This window comes from Temnothorax longispinosus, chromosome 1, assembly GCF_030848805.1.
Source record: "Temnothorax longispinosus isolate EJ_2023e chromosome 1, Tlon_JGU_v1, whole genome shotgun sequence".
Taxonomy (NCBI): domain Eukaryota; kingdom Metazoa; phylum Arthropoda; class Insecta; order Hymenoptera; family Formicidae; genus Temnothorax; species Temnothorax longispinosus.
In genome coordinates, this window is record NC_092358.1 from 26,883,246 (window position 1) to 26,911,122 (window position 27,877).

At 42.1% G+C, this 27,877-nt stretch overlaps 2 protein-coding genes across 3 annotated transcripts; both read left to right on the forward strand.

Annotated features, from left to right (window-relative positions):
* The first annotated feature begins 7,130 nt into the window (after positions 1-7,130).
* LOC139822025 (protein Star) lies at positions 7,131-18,640 on the forward strand. The gene is made up of 6 exons (XM_071793545.1): positions 7,131-9,196; positions 11,327-11,518; positions 12,022-12,235; positions 13,295-13,459; positions 13,555-13,743; positions 14,079-18,640. The coding sequence occupies exons 1-6, from the start codon at positions 9,192-9,194 to the stop codon at positions 14,262-14,264; spliced, it is 951 nt and encodes a 316-aa protein (XP_071649646.1). The 5' UTR covers positions 7,131-9,191; the 3' UTR covers positions 14,265-18,640.
* Positions 14,125-27,773, forward strand: LOC139822013 (facilitated trehalose transporter Tret1). Of its 2 annotated transcripts, none has more exons than XM_071793534.1 (5): positions 14,125-14,239; positions 24,838-25,367; positions 25,558-25,863; positions 26,230-26,432; positions 26,641-27,773. In XM_071793534.1, exons 2-5 carry the CDS (start codon positions 24,846-24,848, stop codon positions 26,924-26,926), a joined length of 1,317 nt encoding a protein of 438 aa, XP_071649635.1. In that variant the 5' UTR covers positions 14,125-14,239; positions 24,838-24,845; the 3' UTR covers positions 26,927-27,773. The 2 variants fall into 2 exon arrangements, with proteins under 2 accessions (XP_071649635.1, XP_071649626.1); XM_071793525.1 differs by lacking the exon at positions 14,125-14,239 and adding an exon at positions 21,533-21,920.
* The last annotated feature ends 104 nt before the right edge of the window (positions 27,774-27,877 follow it).

Genomic DNA, 27,877 nt, shown 5'->3' on the forward strand with positions numbered 1-27,877 from the left:
ATTAAAGTTATTAATATTAATTCTATGTGATTACGACCGTTATGTCCAACGCGAATAAATGATAACGTCGCGAATGAACCGAGCCAAATTCTATAGCTCGGTCGTCGAATCGTTATTGTGGAGTCGCTAATGTCATTTGATCACCCGCATCAGGCTGAATAAACTTTGATTATCTGGTTTTACAATCGCGCGAACGTTGTCATCGCCGCTTAATGCGCGCGAATCAATGCCGATGAAACGCTAATCTCTACGAAACTATCTCGTGTTCTAAATTTTATGCGGCACATTTACATTCCGAGTTACAACTGCATAATTTTGCGCAGCGAGACGTTTCACGGGGTATAAAATCTGTCAGTAAGCCAAGAAGAGGAAGAATATAAAAGTGTCGTCGTTTTTCTTAGCATCGCGTTGCGTAACAAGTGCGTTGTCGCGGGTCTTTCAGCTTTATAACTTTAATTTTTCTCGAACGGACAAATTAAGTTGAATAAAAATTTCATTTTCCGAGATCGGCATTAAAAAGAAGATGTTGTAAAAGTAAACAAAACATATACTGTAAAATTAGATAAAGAAGAAATAAGAAGATACGAAAAATTGTCGACAAGCGTTCGAAGAGATATTTTGTAATTACGGCAGGCCACTGAAATGTATTTTAATTCCAAATTTTTTGTTCGTACAATATTCACCGTCTCTGGGCAATAACAATTTCATTTTTCCATTTCCGAGATTGATATTAAAAAAAAGATATTGTAAAATTAAATGAAATATATTGTAAAATTAGGTAAAAAATAAATAAAAAGATATATACGAAAAATCGTCGATAACCGTTTGAAGAGATATTTTGTATTAAATCGTATCAGGCCACTGAAATGTATTTTAATTCTAAGCAGTTTTCTGTTCGTCCAATATTCACTGTCGTCGCGGGGCGTCCGTCGCTTCCTGTAATAAAATATAGCGCAGATTCCGCGAGACAGGTGCACGGTTATTTCGAGTGTTCTTTCTCAGGAGCGCTCGCGGATTTTCTCGGATTATTCCCGTGAAAAATCTGAGACTGTATACACGCTACGTTGCCGCGGAAAAGTCGTCCAGTTGTTATTACCGCTGACGGCGTCCCACTATTTTTTTTTCTGCCCCTCGTTACCGTATCCATTCGTTTTGTCTCACGTCTCACGCGCGCGCGCCCCGGAGTTTTCTTTCCATCTCTCGCGGAGAAAGACGATCTCGTTATTCCGCGCTGAGCTCCTAAATAAAAAATGCCCCGCCTTCCTGCCGTCGCCCGCGCGCCGCGCCGGCCTCTTGAATTATGAGCGTGATCCGTAAGCGTCCACCTTGCGGATGGCCGCCCTCGTGAAAATTCGATACGCCGAATGCAAGCATTGCAAGCACGTCGCCCAAGGTCGTCGTATTTTGAAATTTATCACCGCAACGGGGAAAATGTCACGTGAATGAGACACAGAGGAGGGCCTCGGGATTTATCGCGGCGTACATACGCAGAAAGAAAAGAAGTGTTGAATCAAAACTTATATTCAAATTAACGCGTTCATTGTTTCGTAGGATACGCAATAATCTATGATCTTTTTATAAGAATTTGGTTTAATCTATTTTTGATCATCTTTTTCTTAGTTGAATTATAATCTATTTGACAATCTTTTTCTTGCTTGAACTGTATAAAATAACTTCAAGCAAGTTTTATTCGTTTGACATAATATAATCTCATTTCAAGAGATGTTAAAAAATATTATTAAATAAAGAATATTCTTTTCTTCTGTGTAATTTCAAACCTTCCACACGTATAAAAGGTTTCCGTGGCCGAGAGACGTTTGCACTTAACAGGCGCAAATGTAAACGTACATTACTCATGACCTTTATAAATATAATAGACGTGTCGTTATATTTTCATGTATATAATCGCAAGACGAAATCGAGATCTGGAAGTCGCCGAAGCTACATTTAGGTTTTCCTTGACAGATACACAGCGCGTGCATCACGGACGCGGCTGAAAACTTCACCTCTGGATTTCTCCCGGGTCTAAAATTTTTATTCACTCCGCATTGATCAAGAAATCGCGCACGCCACCGGCCGGCCGCCTTTGTCCACTTTAGCAACACGACATTTCCGCGATACAAAGGGCGCGACTTACGGGGGGATCAATAACACGCCGGCCGGCTGGCTGGCCGAGCCGCGCGAGATGTCCGGCTTTCGAGTTAACGGGGCTTTTTATGCCGTTTCGCGCTAATTTTAGCGCCGCCGTCCGAAACAAGCCGGCGTGCAGTCGTATACTTTCTTTCGATAAGGCGAATCCGTCGGCGCGCGGCGTTTCGCTTTCCGAAACGCGCGGAATCGCGTTACCGTTTCGTCGACAATATTCGGAAATTGAATATTTTATCAAACGCAAAACTCGTATGTCTTCGCGCGAGTTTGCCGCGCGCGTATTTTGAGTTTCAAAGTTTATTCTGCGAAAGATTCCCGGGAACGGCGTCGGTACTTGTTTCAAGATACGGTTTCGCGAAGCACGAAAACTCGAATGATACCAGCGGCAAGAGCTAGAAATTAAATCATAACATAAAATTATTATGTGTAAACGGGGAAGCGCGCTGTTATAGCTTCCAGAGAATTGTCCGTTTTAAACTACGGGACGATGGAACGCGCGCATCTCTGCATGCGGTACCGGGTGCATTAGCGGAAAATGAATTATTTCGTATTCCACTCTGTATATCTATTCTATTCCATTCGTGTTCCGCTCTGCCTGATGCAATTTCCGATCACGTGATCTTTTCATTTGAATATATGTAATGTAAAAAAAGAATAAATGAAAAAAGAATACAGATTTGTAATATACATATTCCCTTTATAAAATCTCTCTTGAAAAAGTAATGCAAAATGAAAGTCATAACACCATACACTTATTTCTTTGTAATGTTACGATTCTCTTACGTTTGTCATAAGCATAACAGCATGACTTTGACATTTGCGATGCAAGATTTCGAGATAACTAATGGAAAAGTTTAATTAAAATCGGAGAGAGAGATACGTGCTCGCAATATTTCTCTTCCACCTCCATTCGTTCTCCGTGAACAAACATTCCCGATTAAAAACCGTGTCATTTTGCGGATAAAAAAAAAGTAGCCTCGGCGAAACTCGCGGGCGATTCCGTGAGGCCCCTACTCGAGTTCCCCATAAACACCGCGACTACGCTCAGCCCTGGAACCGATCGGTGCCGCTCACCTGGGCGAGATGAGAGTCACTGGCTACTACCTGGCTAGGAGAGCGGAGAGTGTCCTCGTGAAAGCGAGAGAGAGAGAAAGACAGACGCGGCCTCGTCGGCTTGAAGGGGATAGCCGAGGACGGAGGTAGGCGGTGTTTTAAAGAAGGACACCCGATATAGGAGGCATTGTACTCGGCGAACGAACCGAGAGCGTCAGGCGCTTGGGTCCCAGGTGCTGGAGGGCAGTCCGGCAGTCGAGGCGGTCTACTCGCCACGAGCCCAGGGCACAGCGGTAGTAGTAGTAGTAACGTTGCCTGCGCTTCCTCTTCGGCGGTCGGCCGAAGATTCAGGTGCCGTCCCCGCGAACGGCGGTGAACGGATCGCATCCGAGTGCGAGCCGCGTATAACAACGTGAACTCGTCTCTCTATCCGCTTCGGGTAACCGCGGTGGTCTCCACGCGAGAAGAAGAGAGAAAGAGAGCTTCGCGTGGGAGGCGAGAGGAGAAGGCCAGCGGGAGACGGGCGAGGGAAGAGAGAGAGAGGGAGAAAGAGAGAAAGAACTTCCTCCCGGTGGGTACTCTCGCGTGTCATCATCCGCGCAGTGTCATAAACACCGTGGCAGTGCGCGACTCCGTCGTCAGTGGGTCGAGTCATCGCGGAGCGCGGATCCGCTCCGTTCCGTTCCGTTCCACGGGGACACCGCGGGGAACGGCAGGCGAGTCCGCGCCAGCAGGACAAGCGCCGCCGAGAGGGAAACCTGTTTGCGTGGACGATGCTCCTCCGATCCTGACTGACGCGGAGAGGATTCGGCCGCCGCGGGTTCAGGTACGCGGAAAGAGCCGCCCGCGTGGATGCTCCTCGCGTTCGGGCACGTTCCGAGACAGACAACAAAAGAGAGGGAAACGTGTCTGCGCAAAGCGTCGCGAAATATCATGCGTGCGATAATGAAAGGACACGGGGAGGTCCGTCGCCTCCGGTGTTCCGACAGCAGCGGCGGAGGTATAAAAGGAAACGGAGCCGACGACGTCTCTCTCTCGTCGCGGTTGGTCAAAGTTAAAGATTTCCCAGCGCGCGCTCTTTTTCCCTCGAGCTGATGGATATCCCGTGTTCCGTGCCATGCAGCGGTAGGACGACGTGAAACGGACTCGCGCCTGTGTTAGTGCGCGTGCGGTGTGCGTGTGCTGGTTCACGCGACTCCACGTATATAAGAGTTAGTGAGGCGTGATCTCCGTACCCTACGCGGTTCAAAAATCCTATTTCTAACACTGCCCCCCGGGACAGAACGGCTCGTTTTCGATATAAGGGGAAATTTTGATCAGGGAGAGAGGCGAAGTCAATTCGAATCATCGCGTGTGGCCCCCCCCTCCACCCCCTAAAGAGAGACGTACATTTTCGATAAATATACGAGGTAATGAAGATGAATCACACCGCGCGTCGTTAGCAATTTGGCGAGATAAGTTATCGCGACACGGTCGTATAATTTCGGGAAGAGTCGAGACGAGATGAGAAACGTAACACGTCGCGTTGAAGTCTGTTGTAAACATCGCTCTGTATTCTGTAGCGCTATTAGCAATTCTGTACTATATATATAGAGCGGAGCTGTCGCACTTTCTCTTACGATTCGCAGATAGAGTAGAAATTAAAAGACTTGGCGATTATTTTCAAGTATTATTTTAAAGGGTCATTATCTTGTCGAAGCGAGAAGTGATTGGAAATTGAATTGTTTTGATGAAAAAAACCTTAAACCTACGCAAATAAATCATAACAAAACAAATTAATATATAATATGTAACATAAACAGATGCCAAAGTTTCATTTGGCATTTCAATTAATTTATTAATTCATAGGATTAATTTCAAAGCGAGCTTTATACATAAAAAATGTACATTGACTTACCATAAATTGCTTAATATAAAACACATTAAACGTTTCACGGAAAGAACTGTTTTGTTGAAGTATCTAAAAATTTAACTAGATATAGATCTGAAAATAATTTTGTTAGACCAAAATAATTAGGATACTATAATAAGGATGAAATATGTAGGACACTCAAGATGATAATGATAATGCTGCAAATAGTTTTGTCATTCGAGCAACCATCTACATAATTATTTTGTATTTAGCTAAAGTATTTAGGTAGTTCAGCAAAGCTGTTCTTTCCGCGTTTTTGTCGAAAACGTAACTTTCTATAAATATTAAAAAATGTCGATCAATATTATATATATTAACTAAGTGAAAAAAATATGTAGAATTCACTTAATATGTATAAAATAATATATTATTAATATATATAAACAGTTCAATTAATATAAAATCAATATATATATATAACAAGTGAAAAAGATATTCTTGTTTTATCTCCGCTCGTTAGGATCTCTGCTTATCTTCAGAAAACTTGGCGAAAATTATCTTCGCCGCGTTCCGAATACACATCAGTACAGTTACATCAAACAACTGTATTAAATGAGAGTGATGAAGATAGCGTGCTGGAAGCTAAATAAACCTATCAGTTTGTTAGCTTGATATTTTATCTACCGGCAAATCTGTCGGCTACGCCTGTAGCGAATTCGGTTGAATGCACTATATAGGTACGCACACACCGATGAGCTCTACAAAAGCCGCGTTGCGCACAAATTTACCTAAGTACTCGACTAGGTAGTATTTAGGTGAACGTGGCCTACAAGCGTTTTGATCGCCGGAGCGCGCGGTCCGGCAGAGAAATTCTGCCAAACGACACTGACTTACACCGGTGTCACCGGTCGTTGTACTACCACCATTGCGTCAGTCGGGACCACTGGACCACTCGTGTTCCATCACGCGTACGATTTTCAGTCAATTTTTGCGCACCAGTGCGCGCTATTGCCTCGAATCGAGTCCGTCACGCGAGAGGAGTGGAGGCGAGCTCGCGTTCGCCCAATTTTTTTCCGACCCAACAACGCGAGATCAATAACCATCATTCCCGAATATCACGATTCCGAAGTACTTAATGGAAACTCGGATCGAAAATTCTAATGCCGACTCATACGTCAGGGTGGTAAGGAAAAGATCTCCGTTTTTCGTATAATACAGGACGCTTGAAAAAAATGTTACACTTACATGGAAGCAACTTTTTTTGGACAAACGGAACTGATAACACAAGATATAGTAACGAACGTATTTTGTCTTCCAAAGAGTCTCCACTTGTTCCTTATCATTATCAATACGTTGTTAGAATTTTTTCCAAGTCGTCTCCAGAGCCCTAAAGCATAATTTTTTGGATTGTTACAATTACATTTGCAATTTTCTATCGGAGATCTTGCACATTGCAATGATGGTAAACAAGTGAAGACTCTTTGAAAACAAAATACATTTGTCTTTATGATATTGTGATCTTTAAGTTAGGAATGGAAGGAGGTCAGAATATCCAAGCAAATTAACGCGGACTTATGTCCATTTCTATCAACGCAGGTTAATTTTGATCTTGGTTTAACTTACCTGTCATCTTTTCCTAGTTCTAAAAGTTAGAAAAAGATAGAAAGTAAGTTAAACCGAGATTAGAAGTTAATCTACATTGGTAGAAACGGGCATTAATGAGAGACCTATTTTAATGTTAACGATTCGGTGACAAGAATTAGACTAATTCATTGTCGTTAAAATAAACTTCGCCTATAGAGATACATTCATTATAATAATACGCTCGTCAAATTCGTTAGGTTCAAATCTAACACAATATCTCGTGTTATCAGTTCTGTTTCTAAAGAAAAGTTACTTCCATACAAGTGTTAACATTTCTTTTTGAAGCACCTGTACTCGGGGGCAGCGAAGTTCCTCAAACTTAATTGAAGTTTCCTCAACTTCTCGCTGCCCGAGTATTACGAAGAACTGGGATCCTTCGTCCGTAACGTCGTAGGGCCTCTCCTCTTTGATCGGCCCTTTCGCCGCGCCACGCTCGCCGTCTGTCACGCAGCAGCAGGGCCCGCTGACATTGGAACAGCGGTCCCGGACGAAGAGAAACGCGAGGAGTGGAGTTCTCTGGCGCGAGTGCGACGAGGACGGTCGACGACAGATGCGGCGACGGCGGCACGATTAAGCCCGCCGTCGCCGCCGCCGCCACCACCACCACCACCACCGTCGCCGTCGACGTCGCCTGGTCGCCTCGCCGCTGCAATGCGACATTCGACCATAATACACGACACACGCTTTCTCGGATCGACGGCCGCCACAAGCGTGCGGAGAACGCTCTCGTCTGTCGCGTCGCGTCGCGCCGCGCCGCGGCCCCGACGGTGTCTCCCGTCTGTCTCTTTGTTCCCGCCCGTCTCCTCGCGTACACGGTCGTTGGTCGTTGTCGTCTCTCGCTCGAATCGATACATACATACGTACACACGTATACATGTGTATGTAATTCGATGTCGGTCGGCGAAGAAGTCGGCGACCGAGGAGACAGACGGAGCGAATCGCGCCGCCAGTGAGCGAGCCGATGCGATCCCGTCGCCGTCTCCGCCGTCGGCTCCCCTCTATCCGTCGGGAATTCGCCGGGCGAGTCCCCGCGCCAGTGGTCCCGAGTGCATTCCGGGAGGGGAAACCCCCCTTCGGAGGCGAAAGAAATTCGTCGGTCTCGGCGGCGAGGAATTCTTCCGTTGTTCGCGGGACGGGATCGGCTTTGGATCGAATCGATTGATTCCGGCGCAGAGCGACGTGGTATTGCGGAGTCTTCCAGTGGCGACCGACTTCCGTTCGTCCAGTCGAGAAGGAGAAGCGATCGAGTCGCCGGATATATTTCGTGGAATGCCGATCGCGCGGGGAATCCCGCTCGTGCCCGAGAAACACATGGGAGATCTTCGAGGCGGCATCGCTGTAATAAATACACGGGCGAGAGCAAGGGAGAGAAACCCGGAGAAGGGACCGCAGTGAATAACTACTTCAAGGGCTCGGGTTCTATAAAAATCCAGCTGCTACGAGAAGCACGAGGAGAATCCTCCGAGGGGACAGACGAGCAATAAAAAAAAAAACCCAAGAAGAGAAAAAAGCTCGGGAAAGAAGAGCGAAGGGATCGAGAAGGGATTGTTGCAGAGAATGTTCCTTGAAACTTGGGAAGGTCCTGCGTCCAAGGAGACTTGAGAACCAATCGGGCAAAATTATCTCCAAGATTCTTGAAGACTAATTCTCTCTTTTTTTTTACTTCAACAAACACAAGTGGAGCAATTAAAGGACACTTATCTTGAGGACCCGATGATCGTCTAATCGGATTTGCCCGAAATATCGCTACAAATCATTGAACCTAATGCATCGAACTTACGAGATCTCCCTGGAAATTGGTCTGCGTTTCGAAGATTCGCAAGTCACTCGGTTCACTTCGGAGGGAGACGCTTGCTCGAATGCGTCTTGGAAATTCCGCAGCTGTACCGAGACTCGAGATCGGGAGGAGAGATCTGCACCGGCTATTCAATTCGTTACATTACATTACATAACAAACCCGCAACAAATGGCCCCCCGCGGAAACAAAGGAGGCGCGGGGAAACGAGCTTCGGCTTCGATTGATCATTCTCCCGCCGACTCTCGCCGGTAAAGACAGAGAGAGATATATATATATATATCTTCCCGTTGCAGCGTCCCTCGGGGGAGGGGAAACGAATAAACGATCTGACACCGACGAGACACCGAGAGACAACACGACGACGACGGGACGACAACACACGCTGCGAAGGTCGAGCCCACGTGACACGCGCGACGTTTAGCCGGCGCGGCGTTACCAAATATTGTGGCCGCGCGCGATACGTGACGTGACGTTCGCGAGACGTCAGAGACGTTGATATACGTGAGACGCGTGTCGGGGTGCGTTATCATTGCAAGTTTGTGGTTTCTCCGATCTCCCCGAATCGAACTCGCGGGGGATGACGAGCGCTCGCACGTGAACCGAAAGAGTGATAGTGGTCGGGGAATATAAGTACCTGAATGATCCCCAAGTTTCGGTCTTACGGATAAGAAAGGGTACGAGCGGAAACCGACGAAAATGAAGTGAGTAGATGCGAATTACATTGCCGAGAAAATGATAAAGTCCGCGGACTTCATTTTGCGGATTCTTTAACGAGTTTCCGATTTTATCTCGTGCAAGCTTTTTTGGAAACGTAAATGCGCGTGAGAAATCAGGAATATGATGAAAGTTCAGTTAAATGTTGAAGCAAAGTTCGCTCGAGATTGTGAGCACGTGGAGTAAGCGTTAGCTATCTTCGAATGACTTGTTTGTTTTTAATCGGAAACTGTTGACGTTTCGATGATCTTCGACGAGAGGCAACTGACTTAACTGATAATTAAAATTAAATTGATAATTAATCGGAGAGTAAGTTTTGCGCTATACGGAACATCGATCGCGAAGACCCACTTGGATATAAGCAAATTTAATGAAGCCGAGCACTACACTTGCCTTGTTTTGTCTTCGCTAAAAGTTTTGCAGTGAATTAGCGGCGAACCTCGCGATGCACGAAGTGACGCCAACTTCGTGCCGGCGAACCTTGCTTTGACGCAGTGTGAGACAAATAACGGAGCCAGACATTGTTCCGCGTGGCGCAACACACAGGCTTATCTAACGCGTGTATACGCTGAGAAAGGATATTTCTGTAAATTCTGATGAGAGGAGATAATTCCATCAATTTCTACTTTTATTGCTTGAATTAAAAACGTTTTTCCATTTCACAGGATTAACTCTCGAAATAATTTATTTCATTTAAACTGGAGCACCTCAATTTTGCAAAACAAATAATAATCAATTTTTCAGTAACTTAGCGAATAAACAATATAAAAATATCGTTGCGCCGTGTTTGCCCGTTTATATATATATTTTTCTATCGAACTTGGACGCGGCATAAAATAAACGCAAAAATACAATACAAATTTAATAAAAAAATATGTCGAATAAAAACGAAATCGTCGGGAAAGAGAGGTGAATTTCTAAATTCGGCGGGACACAGCTTCCGTGGCGACGCGTGATAGATAACAAACGAATTATAATCCGATTCATGAGGGTCTTCCTTTGTCTCGAATCCTTAGGCGTGCATTCACTTGAACGTGACTGAAAAAAATGCCGGTTAGAAAGTGCAGGGTGACTCATGCGTGTACCTGCATACATTGCTGCACGTGTTTACAGGGTGTCTCAGAAGACCCATCTATTTGATTGCACAGCCTTTCCCAAAGGAGGTTTAGAAATTTTCTTTTGCAATATATTTTAAGATACGCTAAAATAAATATATAACATATATTTTAAACTATTTAATTTCGGTATGACATAAATCTCAAACTATGTCAGTTCCTGTTTCATCGATTTTTTTTTATCAAACTTCCTATCTTACATGTTAATTGCAAAGCAAGAGATGTTATTGGCTATTGATTAACTTATCGATTATTATCCTTCCAACAATATCCGTCAACTCTAGGTATATTAAGCTATCTAAGCCAAATTATCAGAACATAAAAAATTTTATATGGAAATAATTTGCTGATTATTTTCTATTTTTTGCTTTTAAAGGTAATTTTTTTGCTCCAGCTATTAAAAAGTTACGAAGGGCTGGATAGCTTAAGATTAAGCTAGCCAGCCATTGTAAAAAAAAATATATATGAGTCAAAGCAAAATTATTTGCTATTTTTTTGCTATTTTTTGCTCGCACTATTAAAAATTTGCAAAGAGCTGGATAGCTTAATCTTAACTTTTTAATAGCTGGAGCAAAAAAATTATTTTTAAAAGCAAAAAATTGCAAATTAGCAAATTAATTTCATATAAAATTTTTTGTGTTCTGATAATTTGGCTTAGATAGCTTAATATACCTGTTAACTCTAGACATGACACTCTAATTTTCTTCTACTTTCTTAATCCTTTGTCAATCCTTCCACATTTCTTTGGATTAGCTCGACTGAGAAGTTAGAAGAATTGGCAAAATTTGAACAACTGTCCATTGGAATGCTATTGAAAGACGGAAGTCCCTGTTTATCTGCCGCTGCCAAAAATCTCGGTATTAAAAACGCCCTCGGAGAATAGGGTAGCGAATTCGTGAAACGTGTCAAAAAGCGTTTTGAGTCTGCAGCTCATCACGAGTGTCTTTTTTTTTCCATGATTTGCATGCAGCGCGTGTTTACACGTTCGTTGTGTTTCCGCAGAATGGCTCCCGCAGGGACACCTTCGTCAAACGGAGGTCTGCCACCGCCCGTAGGGCCCACCTTGACCGGCACGTCGTTTGCCAATTACAAAAGGACCTGGTGGAGGAGAGTGGCCCCCTGCCTCGCCTTTCTTGCCGCTTTTTCCACCGCTATGGTTCTGCTCCTTGTTTGGAGCGAAGCCGCGGCTTTGAGGTAAACTGCCGATTAATTTTCGTGAGATTAAATCAAGTGGTTTTTAGATAAGGGAAAAATGTAAACTTTTTAATTATTTTGATATTAGAAATTTTTTTTTACTTTTTTAATTTTCAATCAAACTTGTTCCCATTTTTAATGTCACGACAAGATTACGATTCTTGGTGATTATATCAGACGACGACGGATATTTTAAGCTTTTGTGAAATGTTTGATACCACGCGCAATCTCATTACCGAAGAGTTTTTCGCTTTTAATTATTTCAAATCCCACGTGCATCTCGTACGTGAAATCCCATCGTTCTGCGCCGCAAAGAGAGTCAGGCGACTCGCGATTTATACTGTACAAGCGATCGGATTTCGGCGAGCTCGTGTGAAAATTTATACTCCTTACGCTTCTCTTTTTTTTTTACTTCCCTTGCGAGACGATTACACGATCGAGCTCCACAGATTATGCGAGACTGAACACCACTGCTGTAGCTTAAAGGAGACGTTCCGTTACAGGAGACAGGCGTTCGACGCGAACATGACCAGAGACTACGTGCTCGACAGCGTCTCGATGGACAATCCGCAATTGGTCGCGTACATACGGCAGGTGCATCTGAAAACGACGACTCATCAGGACCCGTTGAACGCCAACCAGACGTCGGAGGAGAAGTACGTGGCCACGTTGTCGCAGGGCAAGCGCGAGGGTGTCTACGCGGAATACATCAGTAGGGTGAGAAATCTTTCCTGATTAATGTCCCACGGTGTCACCGTCACCGCACCCTGAGAACTGTCATCTTTCCAATGTGACGACGTAATATCTCTTTGTTGGTTGAAACTCGCGGTTTACGGACGGTGAAAGATAGTTCGTGTATCACGCGGGATGTTCTATAATCCTTAATCAATCTGACAGAATCCTCGATCAATTATCGGATGAGCTTTCATTAATTAAAAAGACGGAGCATCGACAATTTTCGAAGTATAAGCGGCTGAAAAAGAGAAGCGGATGAGGTTTCCGCGAAGCAAGTAATTTCCCGTAATTGAATAACCGCGTTTTGCAGTTCACTTCGGTTCAAGTGTCTTTTAGAAGTTCAGTTTTCCGCTTTAATTACCGAAATATTTATAATTGAGAATTAAAAAGTTAAAGCAAGTAGTCCTCCATGAAATTTTCTTCAGGAAAAGTATGAACCCTCTTAGTGTTTAAATTTAAATTGGCAATTTTGGAATATTTTACGAAGGCATTGCGAGAGAGATTAAAATTTTCTCGATAATATTGTACATACATTGATGTTACGTTTTTATGAATTTTTGAGAGCGCAACGAGCGATGCATAATCAGCATAATATGAAAGTTCACGAGCGTGAAAGGCTCTCAAAAGGCTCGGAGCTGAATCCCTTTGAGTGAAAATTCACGCCGTCTTGCATGCGCCCTCCCTCTTTGCATCTTATCAAGTCTTGGAATTAAAATTAGCGCCAAGTATATACCGGTGCCTCAACAGTCTTGAAAGTCTGCTTTAGATACCGCACGGCTGCGCTAACAATTCTTTATCGCCCGCGCGATAGTGCACCGTAACATTAGCGAAACACGCGAAAGTAGCGGATCTCCGTCGGACACGCAATCGGTTAAAAATAGGCGAACGAGATAGATGAGCCTCGGGTATCTCTCCGGTTCTCTTTTCAATTCATCTTATTAATCAGAAGCGAGAATTAGGCCGGCCAATTTACCGTCCTATCGCGATTTCGCCCGTAAAAATCTGTCACCAATCGCCCGCCGGGCGTCATCGCTTTTTCAGATAGGCGCGATTTCCAGCACCGCTTGGCTGGAGTCCAATCTGAGCTGGCGAGGTGTTCTGATACTCACCGAGCCCAAGAGCTTCTTCGAGGCGCAGCGAAGCACGAGACAACCGCGATCGAGGGTCCTCCACGCCTGTCTCAGCACGGACACGGATACCAAAGAGGTGAGAAACGGGGGAGATTGTCGCGGGGGGGAGAGCAGTGATGATTCAAACGCGACAAGAGTACGCGTTTCATGGGCGCGAACGGTTTATTGCAGATAAAATACCACCAGGAATCGGAGGTCCAGGTCACCAAGCTGGGCGACGGTCCTAACAGCCTCGTGTCGGACGACGGTTTTCCTACCACTAGACTCAAGTGCTTTCCTCTCTACAGCGTACTGTTGGCGTACAACGCCACGACTTTGGATTACCTAAGTCTGGACAGTCCCGACGCTCCCGACGGCCAGGTAAATAATATAAATTCAATGATTTAGCGATCCTTGAAATAGATAAATTTTTATATTTGCTTGTTTGTTTAGAAAAGTATGTAAAAGTATACGTATTAATTTTATATTTACCTATATTTTCATTGTTTTCTTTATTTAAAAAGAACGAATATGGTTTTACGATGATTCGAGATTTTTAAATTCATTAGAAGCATCAGAAATATTATACCGCGTGACAATTCCTCGAGAAGCATATAAACTTTAGAATGTGATTGATCAGAGTTATAAAAATAAAGTCGGTAACAAGCGTTTCAAGGGCTTGTCGTAAGGGCGCGATTGAAAATTATATATCGCAGGTACTCGACACCATCCCATGGGACGTCATAAGAATATCGATACTGTCGATACGGTGGAGTCCCCATCACAGCGAGGCGGAAACAAAGAGCTTCATCGACAAGATGACCAGCCGGAGGTACAAGCTCGTACACACGACCGACACCGGAAAGTCGATTTTCCTGTACGATACTCTCCTTAAGATTTGATCATTGACTCAGGTTACACAGACTGGTCTGCGCCCGTATCGCAGGATATGTAAAATAATTTAAGCGACTCGAGATGAGCCCAGCCCACCGCGCCTTTTGATCTGTTCTTAATATTTTATTTCGCCGTTTAGAAATATTTCTTTCAGTCGGAAGCGCGATCTTCTGTTCGACCACACACACGTAAGGGACGACTCGTCGCGGTATCAGGGACACCGGAAGTAATCGATCGCGAAATTCGTTTTCTCCGCCGAATTCCCGAGTTTGTTATTAGCCAAGGGACACGGGGTCTTGGACACCCCCAAGGGTAAAGCTCGTCCCTCCCGATTTGTTGAACAATGTTTACCCACGATAACAAGTTTACTGATATAACAATCGCCGATCGAATCTCGAGAGACTAGCGAGTTCAAGAATTCCGTCGGAATTGCTACGACCCTATTTTGAGCGTTTGAAATTAGCTACAAAACTGTAAGTAAGCTGAAGATTCAGGATTTCGGAATTTCGATTTCCAGAATACTAAAAAATTCCAAGTTCCGAATCAAAGTTAAAAATATGGGATTAAATTTCGAAGAAATATCCACAAGCTTCGAGTCGAGCGATTCAACTTACGATTTTAATATCAAAAGTGTCCTGGTTTCTCGCACAAGATCTAAAAACACACCCTCGAGTTCCTGTGGTTTCCTTAGAGATATTCTTACATCTAGAGGACCAAAATTGTAATTATAAATCCGCAGACTCGAATTCCACTGGACTCGAGAAATCGATTCACATTACTCCCCGGCAGTCTCGGATCGTATGCGAACAATTAACACAGATGCAAAAATTTCTCTCATCGACGCGGGCAAAATATAGTGATGTTCTAAACGCACGTATATTTTGCACGTCGTATGTGGCGGAAACACGTGCGAGTCCTTAAATCTACTTCGGATACACGTGACTCTCGTATCTGTGTCTTATCGCGAGACACACGTGCCACGATTTTTCTCACCTTCTTGTTTTCAGTTGTGGTTTTCGCGTATCGACGATTACCGACGAACCAGACGGAGCGTTCTTTTAATTTTTCTAATCGTGCGAACGACGCTGTAATAAAGATCTCGCGGAAACGCAGGATCGTCCGTCGGACCTCCTGCGACGTCTCGTTACCCTCGCCACGACTTCGACTTCAAAATCATGCGACACGTATATAATACTCTATTTATTTCGTATACGCGAATAATTAACGAATAATTCACAGTGATTATTGCGAATAGTTATTTAAGTATTTACACAATAAAAACAAAAGAAATATTCAGATTAGAGAGTAGTCGAGATACAAACACGATACACCGTCACAATTTGTGTTCAATTCTCGTTTGACTCCACACCGCAAACTGATTTTCACGCCGAAATCTGTTCGCACAGCAAGAATCGTTGGCTACAGACTGCCTAATCGTTGTTCTTTTGTCTGGCGCGTTTATAATCTCATTTCTCCATTTTTATACCAATGGAAAAATAATGCGATGTTAATTTAATTTAGAAAATGTCAAACAGATTGTAAAATTGGCGACTCTCGCGCGATGAATATTTAAAGTTCATTTCCGCCTCCTGCCGCTTACGTTTGCTCAGGCGAAACGTAACGTAAAATTACGTTAGAAGATGGGGGAAAATAAGGGCTGGAACCGTAAAGCGGAAAGCGAGAGAAATTAATTCCTCCGTACCTGAGCTAAATAAACGTCTCGTTTAATCTTGTCTCCGTAATGACTTCCCCCCCACGCGAGGATACGCGGGACATCCGCGTAAAAAGAAAACGCGATGCAGGAATCGCGTCGGATATTTAAAGCTCCTGAAGTTTCGCGGATCTGGAGATTATTAGAGGAGGGATTTTCGCCGAGAGCGGAGAGGGCTCCGAGACTCAGAGGATTGACACGAGGATCCGATAATTCGGAGATTCGAAGGACCGATCGCTTTAACGGTCCGAGAAAGTCCACTCGAAAAGTCCGACCCCGATAAATCCCGCGCTCGGAGAGCGAGCTGAGATTTCCAAGCGTCCGCGTCGTCACCAAAAAGAAAAAAAAGAAGCGAGAAGAGACCTCATCTCTCGTACGATTTTACGGTAGCGCGTTTTTTTTTAAATTTAGGGTATAAACTACTAACGGTAATTGAGCGTTTTTACGCAGGACGCGCCGATTTTAATTTGTAAGGAACATTGAACGCGTGTCCGGACATCGCCGCCCGCACACGCGTCGATGCGCGTTGTCACGTGTGATAAGCGAGCGAGCTCTAGAATCCGAGGTATTCTCCAAGATTCCACATTCACGCCGCGCGTTCGTAATTAGACGGAGCGACCGTCCGAATCTCTCATCGTGTATATTTACAATTAATTGAACGCTACTCTTCTCGCGTGTCACCCACGTCGATCGAGTGAATCAAATTGCGACGGACGGGGGAGCGATGATCCGCGATCAGTTTGGTCCACGCGGTCGATCGGATTTCGAAACGGCACACCCGCTATTTAGTGCTATATACACGTGCGACGTAGAATGGGGACGTAAAATACCTTAAAGCAGGCCTTATTAGCGCGTAAGGTGATATATTTTAAAAAACGTTCTACGTACGGTAGTGATAAGTAAACAACCGAACCGCGCACGTGGTTCTCGCGTTTAAATTAAGTTATATCTTCGCTCGCGGTGTGCGGTGATCTGTACGTCAGTTAGACTCTCCTTTACGTCTTACGTTAATTGTAAATTATAAACCGTTGCCATTCTTCTCTAGAACCCTAGGGATGAGAAATTTCAAATTAAATTATTTTTTTTCTACCGATGATCTATCTTTGAGTGAAAGTATTCTTCGGAGAGAAAATTATTTTGCTTTCTGAACGTTAAATTTTTCAGCCCTTCAAATTCGTCCGCATCTCGCCTCGCCTTTTCGTTCACGAAGAACCGCGTAAGTCTGCGAATCCGATTTCTGAAGATATAACATAAGCTCGGGAATTATCGTGCAAGACGCCGCGTGTGCACATGAAAAGGTAAGAATATATCGTGTTCTACATAAATGACGGTATCCTTTGTGTATTTTTTCAGTTACGCGATAATTCCGAGCAGCGCGAGAATCACTTGCATTCGTGACGCATGTTTAACGCTGAAAAATGATAATCCGTAATTATGATAATCTTATTCCAAGTAATAGTTCACAATTCTTCATTCCTAGTGGATTTAAATTGCACATTGGATAATCAACAACGAGGGAAGGTGAGGTGCCCTTAGCGTTAAACACACGCCACGAAAGCGGATTTCTGACTTAAAATCCCACTGACGCGTTATTGCGATTATATGGCTCATTAGGAACATTCAGCACGACAGATACTTAACAATGCGATTTTCTTTGCATCGATCATAGCTTCGTTGCGGCGATCATCATATTATTTCCATTGTTAATCGCACGAAAGCACAAGCGCGCAGTATTTGAATTTTCACAAAGTGCAGTATCCGCGAAACGGACAGTCAGCCCTTCTTTGATCATCAAGGAATTTGGTTTCGAAATTTTGTGACAAAAGATCTGGGAAGTCACTCGAGAATCCAAGATTTCCATCCAAGATTCGTAAATTTTGTTTAGAATGAACAGTGAAAGTTTCTATACACCTGGAATCAAAATTGTAGCTTTGAACGTATACGTTCTCACGTAGAATCTCATTCTCTTTGCTATTTATTTTTTGTACAGATGGAACTTTATTATTTATAAAAGTCATATATTAGCGTAATATATAATACTTAGTTTTAATATCACGATTAATTAATTTAGCAAGGTAAGTATTAAAATAATAGACGTTCCTCCTATTAGTAAGTATAACAATACAATGATTCAAGGTACAATTTGATTCTGGGAGCGAGAATTTCACTGTGCCTGCACAAATACGCGAACATTTATTTGGGAGCGCGGTCTGAATGTGCGGGAAAATACAATCTCGTTTCATATTTGGCGTATATAAATTTTGGGTTTCACACAGAATTATTATTCAATTATCACGCACTCGCGGGTATGCACTTACGCGAATTCAGCTGCGCGGCTATGCGATTTCATTTTGTAAGTCCTTCATTATTCGTAAGGATAATCCGCTTTCCTTGCCGCGCTTTACCGAAAAACCATTCCATGACTATATTAATTCACCATATTTCTCTGTTTCTCTCGCCAGTGCCTGTACGCAGTATCGACTTCGTTGTAGTACCCATGCGTATTTTTTCCGAGAGATTTTTTCCCCACTTTTGTTTATACTTTTTTTTTTTTACAGCGTATTGTAACTCGTAGGTTTGACGTGACGAAAAAAGGCTGCTTGCGTTTCTGTCCTGCGAGGAGCAGCCAATTCCCTTTCGAAAGAGCAATAAATTTGGATATTATATTTTGAAGTGAGAGATTACTTATTGGCCTTTTCTCCTGTAAACTTCCTTATAACCTGCCTGTTTACTATCGTTTACCCTACTTTTTTTCGTACTCTTTGAATATCGGATCTTTGGTTCATTTAGAGCTGCGCATATTTCTCTGCGCCACGATCGCCACAAAAGTAAATCTACTCTAGAAATGATTATGTGATATTAAAAAGATATTTAATCGTTAAATAAATCCCGAAGTATATGTGTATTTTCTACTTAAAAAGTCGAGATAACGTATACAGCTTTTCCCATATCTATATTATGACTCGATCGTCGATTTTTCACTATTTCCGAAGGTAGTAGATAAAACGCGATCGCTTTCCAATATCGATCTACTATCAAATACGAAACTGATTTGTTGGCGTGATTCCATTGGAATTTCTCTTGAATGCGTCTTATCTAACTTATATTCCGTTTTATAATAGAAAATCCTTAGCGATAATTATTTTCTAAAATAGACATTTGGCACATTAAAAGAAATATTGCAATTTTAGGTGAAAATGCTTTCCCGCTACTTATTTCTCTCTTGTATATCATCGTGTTTTTGACATATAAAATCGTAAAATTATGTTGAAGTACGATAACGCGGTACATTATTTGCGCCCCGGAACATTGTCGCTTGTCGGGAAGTATGAAACTGATGAGTTACGTCCCCTTCATTACGTATTTCCACAATTAACTATAACGTGCGATTTACCAGAGAAACGCGTGTCACGGAAAATTTATCGACAATACGATGCCGCGTTCAAACCTACGGCGAGTGACAGCGCGACAGGCTACCGTTATGTTCTGTGACTGGCTTAGTTTAATTTACAGTTATTAAATGACGGGCGGCGTTTGTTTGACAGAAGTTATTGGCACGGATAATAATCGTGTCATGTATCGTATAATTTATTTAGTTAAATCTACCTCATTATCGCTGTTAAATTTGTTGCAAGATTTGAGGATTTCGTCCAAAATGTGGGTCGAACGTAATAAACTGAGCGTAACGACGACTTCATTTGATAAGGAAGTTTTCTTAAATCTCTCTCGAGATTTAATAATATTTTTCTATCGAAAGAGGAACAATTGATAACGATAATTTTGATGATTATTGAACAGAAATAATTGAATACGCTCTCATTATATTTACAATCATATTTTTTGATTATTATTATTATGTTAAATTATGTTAAACGACTTAAGTTGCATTAGTTTCAAACAAGGTTCAAGCAATAAAAATGCAATTTTTCCCATTCGGCCCATCTCAATGAAAATCAAGTGCAGAGATTAATAAAACTCCTTATTTCACAACTTAAATTCTTACAAATTTTTTTTTTAAATTCCCTTATCAGATAAAGCTTGTCGATATAAAGCGACTTGCAATCACCGCGCCGCAGCGAAGCAATATTTAGTTAACGTTTATGTGCGGAGCGAGCGCCGATTAAAATTTTTCGCACCAAAGCGGACGAAGATGTTAACAAAGATGGTAAAAGCGCGCGGTAAAACCGGGAAAAAGCGGAGTAGCAAAACGATGAAAGTGTCTCGACAGCGATCTCTTCAACGCGGGGTGAAACGTGCGAAATGGCGCGCAATGAGTAGTTACACGGTGTTTCTTAGGTGCATCCGCTTGAGCTTCTCACGAGAGGAATGCAATAATCTACGACGAGCTGTTTCCGTCGGGGAAACTCGAAGGAGAATATATGTCGGACGTGGAAACGGAAGAGATGGAGAACGCGCGTTGAGAACGCGAAATTCAACGCGACGCGACGGCAGAGAAAATCGAGAATTGCACTCTGCCGGCGATTGAAATCGGATTGAAGTGCCCGTCACACGACTAGAGGCGAAGCTCGCCGTAAAAGGTAAGCGGCCGCATTTGACGGGGCTTTCATTCCTCTTTTCTAAATCCGACCATTTCGGAATGTTCCGTTCATGAAACGGGAATGGACGTTCATGCACATCGCACGTGTAGCTCGCGATTTATACCAGACGCATTTTATTAAATATATTCCATAAATTCGGACGTATGCCACGAATTTCACCGCGTTGTCGCAGAAAATAATTATCCGTCGCGGTTTGTATCTTTCTGTTTTTGATGCGATCCAAATGTACACGTTTCTTTGCGTAATTTTCAATTTGCGCTACGTAAATTAATTTATCGTTATTCTAAAAAATTATTTTAACGAGAACCATTTTGCGCGCTTAAAAATATTCTATATTATTAAAATTTTTTAAATTTGTGTTTCTGTGTGAGAAATTTTAATGGTGTAGAATATTTTAGAGGCAAGCATACATCAAAGTGAGTGAGATTAAAAGGGAAGGTTATTTTTTAAAAATATCGATCACCCTCTTTCTCTCTCTCTCTTTTTCTGACACAATTCCTACCTTTCTCACAGATTGATGAAAGTCTCGCAGTAGCCGATAAAATGTTTCTTAAAAAAGTTCTTGAAAAGATATTACTATACTGTTTAAACTTCGCTATATCATTATCAGAGAAGGAAAACAATTTTATCAGCTAATATGAAGATTAATGAAAAATGATTACTATAATATTTTTCTTATTACAAACATTGGCGCCTTTCTCGGAAAAAATGTTGAATATGCTGCAATCCAGTTTGACCTAGTTTCTTTTATTCTTATCGGGATATTACAAAGGTCGAGAGATCCACTGATTGTGAGTTCATTTTTAGTTCATTTCTATCATCGCGAAAATCTCAAAAAAGCGTGACGTGGACGCGAGATCTAACAATAAGCGGAGCGCCGACTTTACGGAAGCGCGTCCGTTTTCGTTCGGATTTTCAATTCCGCGGGTGCCTCCGTTCGTCACCGTGATTATCGTGATTTGTGTGATTTGTAAATCTTTTTTGCCGTTTCGATCGAGCCAGATAAGCGCGAGATTAGTGATAATGGTGACCAGATAGTGTGACGTTGGTGATATACATTGGCCCCGATGCCGCACCGTTCATTCGGTTCCGCGCGCCTTCGTGTTGTGCCGAAACGTATAGATCGCATCTTTTCACTTATCTCCGGTGAACTTTGCGTTATCCGTGACGAAAAATCGAAGGAGATAGGCGAGTGCGAAACGCGTTAGTTAGAGAGTGACGCGTACGAGAACGAGTCGCCGAGCGCGAAGTCGTTTTTCCTCGATACTCCTTCAAGAAGCAGCCCGAATCGCCGAGCAGAATGGAGGAGAGGATGGAAGCCACGGGGATGATTAACGGTGCTCCCGTGCGCCAGGAAGGCAGGAAGCTATGGCAGTATTTAGCATCCATTTCCGGTATTTAACGGTGTACAAATAGGCATTCCGTTGTATGTTGCTTCTTTCGCGGCACTTTATATACGAATTAAGTGATCGAAGAAATTAAGAGTCGGATCCGTGTCGAGCGACGGGGTGGAGATTGTGCAAAATCTCACATTGACCTGTTTAAACATTTATGATATATTATGTGCTTTCAAAATATGATGCGTATATGTGTTTCAATTTATGGCACGTATTAGTTATTTAATATACAGCTTGTGTCAACCGTGTATTTAAATACAATCTACGCTGTTTACTCGTGAGCCAATTATACTGCTCACAAAACAGTACGTAATATGTTATATCAAGTGGTGTGCAAATATTACAAACATGCAATCCCGACTCAGATTACCATTAATTTCCATGAATAATATTTGATATTCATCCCCGCAGTTGAGCGATTTATTTTTTAATTTATATGTATTAAATGCCAACATTAAAATATTTAATATTATTATTATTATCTGATTATATTTATACAATGTTATCCTTAATACGTATTTTATAATTTTACTAAAGTGTTTACATTAAAAAATATTTGTTCTTAAATAACGATGAGTCGAAATTATCTTAAGACGAATACAGAAGTATAGATATTACACTATTTGTCTTTCTCGAACATTAAAACTTCGCAGATGATAAGTAAATAATGTTAGTTTAATTTTTCATAAAAGAATGCGATTTTTTACTTGTCCCTTTGGCACAAGCGTTTAAGTTTGCTTTCAGAAATAAGTCAAAATTGAATTAAGGACTTCCAATTTGTTATATATTTCACAAAGTAATTGTTTAATCAGTTGGTCATCAACTTATTACAGTCTTATCGAGCTGATAATCGTCAATCACGATCGTTATGTTGTTATCAATTGACGTAACTGCGAGAAACTTAATAATTACGTATTTTACTTAAATATTACTTAAACATTATCCAGTCCTAATTGACGAAAAGTACTATTTTCTTAGAGGCTTTATAACTGTTAAAGATCAAATTACTGTACATTAGATTTTTTTTATCGCTTTTTTCCGTTGTTCATGAAGTTGCTGGATTGCAAGTAGAGATAAAAAGATCATTAGATCACAATTTAATTAAATTAAAGATGCAATCGGAAATATATCTTAATACAGCTTTGCTAAAGTTTTCATTATCCGTAAAAATCTGCTTAAGAAATTACATTCTTCTGTCAATAAAAGTACTCGAGTTCCTTAGTCGAGAAAGGCGATAACGATATTAATGACGAAGTTATTGCATATCTTTCTCCTTTTAACGAAAACATCTTTTAAAGATATCTGCGTTTTTCACTTACAATTAATTTCACTTGTATTTTATCTGACGGAGATAACTAAATCTGCATTCCAAACAGCTGAAGTCATATAAAAACGTAAATCGATATTATCAAGGGATTACACATACAGCTTTTCATTTAAAAGACTTTTATAAACGGAATGCTATTAATCAGAGCATTATTATAGAGTGACGTCAATTAGCGTTTGTGCAATTTCACTGAATTAAAGTGAAATCTACCGTGTGATTTTAGTTGAGTTTCAACGAATCGAGCGAAGTGGATTTAACTGGACATCAAACTCGTTACGCTACTCAGTCGGATTGCGCTCGTTATATTGATTGAACTCTACACACAGATATAATCGTGAGAAAGAGGAGGGCATTACGCTTGCAGATTGTCTTCCGAGTTTCTTGACTTTCCTGCAGGAATTTAGATATAACGAGATCGCAGTCCCACCATGGTTGTCAGACCGTTCATTATTATGAAATCTCACTGAATAAGCTGGTATCTCGCTTATGAGCTCGTATCTCCCAAAACCCCCGGTGATATTTTATTGAAACGAGCGCGTTGTAATTTGCTCTGGGAGGAGAGACGGTGGTGTCCGCCGTCTCGCCGTGAAATCCGACAGTGTTCTACATAAGCGTGCACTTTCGGACGTAGGGCCCGCGGGATCTCAAAGAACAGTGAATTCGCTGTCCCGTACAGCTATATTCCGCGAAACGACTCAATTCATCTCCGACGTGTCATAATACACCACTGTCTATTGTCGACGGCGGTTGTTATCGTAGCTGGAGTTTCGGCGTGCCCGATAAAGTAATTCGGCCCATCTGTCCGCCTTATCGTGCACGCCAAATAATCGTTTCTGAGCGTCGACAGCGTGGATTAGCATGATATATGGAAAGGAGATTTGGTTTACAATTGTCGCATTAATGTTTGCGCATATGCCATCGCCACTCGGCACTGTAGATCTTAAGAAAGAGACTATTCATCGAGAAGGTAGAGCGGCAAGTTGTTTTAACGAATTTACGAAATTCGGCCATGTCTTTTATCGAAAGAGATAAACTATTTCTGATAATTTATATTTCGTCGAACGAAAGTAATGATGTAATGGGATTGCAGAGCGATCGATAAGAATCGAGCTCAATATCTAAATACAAATATGGGTGACACATTTTTTAAGAAATAAGATAAATGTAATATTTACAATTCTCAAAGTTTTAACTTTAACTCTTATATTAACATTTAGTTCTTAAACTCCTAGTATTAAATGTAATATTTAGTTTTTAAACTTTTAATATTAGAGTAAGCATATAAAATTTCTTTGTTTGAAGAAGTTAATTCACAAACATTTCGTAGTTTGCATAATTCTAATAAAATCCACTCAAGAAAGTAATCAGAAGTAGCTATTCGCGATACCTTTATTAAGTCTCTCGAACTTAATTAGTTAGAAAATTTAATTTTAAATGTAATAAGACTGTTGCTAAGAAAGGTTCCTTAAGTTTTCTCTTTAATTGATTCGACGTTTAAAATTTAATTTTAAATGTAGTAAGACTGTTGCTAAGAGAAAGGCTCCTTAAGTTTTCTCTTTAATTGATTCGACGTTTAAATGCTTTTAGCCTGCCTAATGGCGGTCGGCGTCGGCACCGCCCTGGCTTGGACGTCTCCCGTTCTGCCCCAGCTATACGAGAAGAGTTCCTGGCTGGTTATCACTAAGGAACAAGGGTCCTGGATCGGCTCGTTGCTGGCCCTGGGCGCGATAGCGGGCGCCGTTCCGTCCGGACCGATGGCCGACAAACTCGGCCGGAAGAAAACGCTTCTACTGCTGGCAGCCCCGTTTCTCCTGTCCTGGGTGATCATCATATTCGCCTCCAAACTATGGTTGATCTACGTGGCCAGGTTCATAGTCGGCGCCGCCGTGGGGGCGGCCTGCGTCGTCGTACCGACTTACATCTCCGAAATTGCGGAAACGTCGACCCGAGGCTCCCTCGGCGCCATGTTCCAGCTGAACATCACGATTGGGATCCTGCTGGCCTTCGTACTCGGGGCCGTGATGAACTACACGGCGTTCGCTATAGTCTGTGCCCTCATAGAGGTCGGCTTCTTGGCTTCTTTTATATGGATGCCGGAGTCGCCTATTTGGCTGGTGGTAGGTCAAACCGATAGAGACTTTTCGCTCTCGCGCCTTTTTATTATTACATGGCTATTCATGTCGGCTATTTTGAATTATATTAGAATTTTACAACTGTTCAGTCGAAAGAAATTATTGTGATAGAAACCTGAACCGTGACGAACTCATTCACGAAGAAAAATTTGGATATGTCTCGAATCTTTGATAGAATCAAGGATTGAAACCGGAAGCCACGATAGCGATGACAGTCCTCCGAGGAGATGCTTACGATCCGTCCGAGGAACTCGCGGAGGCGCAACGAGAAGCCGAGCAGGCAGCCTCGAGGAAATCGAGCATATTCGACCTTGTACGAACCACGGCATCCAGAAAGGCTTTGCTCGCTTCGTTGGGCGGCATGTTGTTCCAGCAATTATCCGGCATAAACGCGGTGATCTTCTATACCGTCACCATCTTCCAGGCATCCGGAAGCTCGATGAAGGCGGAGGTTTCCTCTATAATTGTGGCGATCGTTCAGGTGCCACCCATTATCAATGTTTAATTTGCATAAAAGCCTACACTTTTACAGAATTCTTTTAGAACACTTTTATGCAGCTTTTTTTTGTAAAAATAGAATTGTAACGTTTCTATATAACAATACAGTTTGTTCAAATAAAGAATGGGAACTAAAACTTTTTTCTGGAAATTTTCAGAGTTTGATTATCTTATTGAGGTTTAATTAGAGTATTTTTATGTTTGCGCGTTAATCGTGCGAAACGTGATTTTATATGAATTATGTGTACAACTCGTGTTTCTCGCAGTTGAATTTTACATAATACTTATTAATCAATTATTATTAACTGCTTTTAATTGTCTGTTTACCTGAAACCGTCGTTTCTGGCAGATGGTTATGACGGGCGTAGCAGCTCTGATCGTGGATCGCGCCGGAAGGAAGCCACTGCTAATATTTTCGTCGAGTGTCATGCTAGTCAGTCTCGTGGCCCTCGGTACGTACTTCAATATTAAGGCGAGCGGAAGTGACGTCAGTAAACTCGGCTGGCTACCGCTCACATCTCTGACGTTATTCATGATCTCCTTCTCCATCGGGTGAGTAAACCTTGCAATCAATTACGTTCGGATCTTTTAAATAATACATTCACAGTATATTATCCCAGTAAACTGTCCACTTATAATTAATATAGTTACAGATTACGATAATTTTACAATTGTAACTGAAGTATCTGATATCGCAATTAATATACAAAAAACGAGGGTTTGGGGGGTTATCGACTGCAGTGTTACATTTTATGCGTAGAATGGGCCCGATACCGTGGATGCTGATGGGCGAATTGTTCCCCGCGGAGACCAAGGCGGTCGCTTCCGGTATCGCCGTGATGCTAAACTGGTTCCTGGTGTTCTTGGTGACGAAGACCTTCCCGGCGATGAACGAAGGGTGGGGCGCGGACGTCACCTTCTGGATCTTCGCCGCGATCATGGGGGTCGGCACTGCATTTAATTACTTTTTCATACCGGAAACTAAGGGGAAAACCTCCCAAGAGATTCAAGAGGAGTTGCAGGGCAACAAGAGGACAAACACCTAAATTGTATTGACGAACTTTCGCTTTGTAGCGTGACTGCTGTTTCGATAACGATATTTACTAGAGTATAAATAATTAAATCGTTGCTTATTGTCGAGCTAAGCTGCAAAAAGATCTTGGTGCGACAAAGCAGACAAACGGGCAAACAACAAAAAGATTTTAACGGCGATGCATCAAGAAGTGAATTGCTGAGAAAGTTGCTGAGAATAAAGTTAAATCTCATGCATGATTCATTTCTCGTACTCTCGTCCGTAAATTATTTCATTGGACATATCATTGTTGTCCTCTATAAATTATTAATACATAATTCTTATTCATGCAAGTTTATCGATGACCACGCGATGCATAAAAATTTCATTAGTTGGATATTTGTTAAATATTATTTCATAATAATGTGCATTATATCATACGAAAGAAATAATATCTTACGAAACTGCCTTTTAGTTAAATTTAAGACTAAGTGATTCATAATCTTAAATATTATTGCATCATTTTACTTTAGGACTTCATTTTGCAATTAATAATTAAATGTGTGATATATGTCGCCTCTGTTGTATTCCAGTTACGCATGAAGAAATATGTTTAGTTAAGCGATCTTTTCATCGTAGCACAAAAATAAGATGAATTATGACAATAGATGATTATATTGTTGCTGAGACACCCGTTGCAAGCTGAACTTGGCTCACGAGTAGCGCGTGTCTTGACAACGGGCTGAACGGACTGTAATATTATTTTATTTAAAACATCTTGGAGATTCGTTCTGGAGCTTCCGAACCGTTCGGACCTGTTCTCCAATCTTACGCTTCTCTGTATTTTCTCGTTCAGAATAAACCTGAGATTCTCCTTTTAAGAGAGTGCTTTTTTCTTTACGCGAGTGCGGGAGTGCGCGGCGCGAACGCGAGTGTCCAAGAGATTGCGAAGCACAGCGCAACATTTGGGAGCTCGGTGCTCGTT

Excerpts from the sequence above, each read along its gene's own strand:
- LOC139822025 (XM_071793545.1), top strand. Across the intron at positions 11,519-12,021 it reads AGCGAAGCCGCGGCTTTGAG|GAGACAGGCGTTCGACGCGA; the intron begins GTAAACTGCCGA and ends GTTCCGTTACAG. Across the intron at positions 12,236-13,294 it reads ACGCGGAATACATCAGTAGG|ATAGGCGCGATTTCCAGCAC; the intron begins GTGAGAAATCTT and ends TCGCTTTTTCAG.
- LOC139822013 (XM_071793525.1), top strand. The coding sequence starts at position 21,827 with ATGGAGGAGAGGATGGAAGCCACGGGGATGATTAACGGTGCTCCCGTG. Across the intron at positions 21,921-24,837 it reads GTATTTAGCATCCATTTCCG|CCTGCCTAATGGCGGTCGGC; the intron begins GTATTTAACGGT and ends AAATGCTTTTAG. Across the intron at positions 25,368-25,557 it reads AGTCGCCTATTTGGCTGGTG|AATCAAGGATTGAAACCGGA; the intron begins GTAGGTCAAACC and ends AATCTTTGATAG.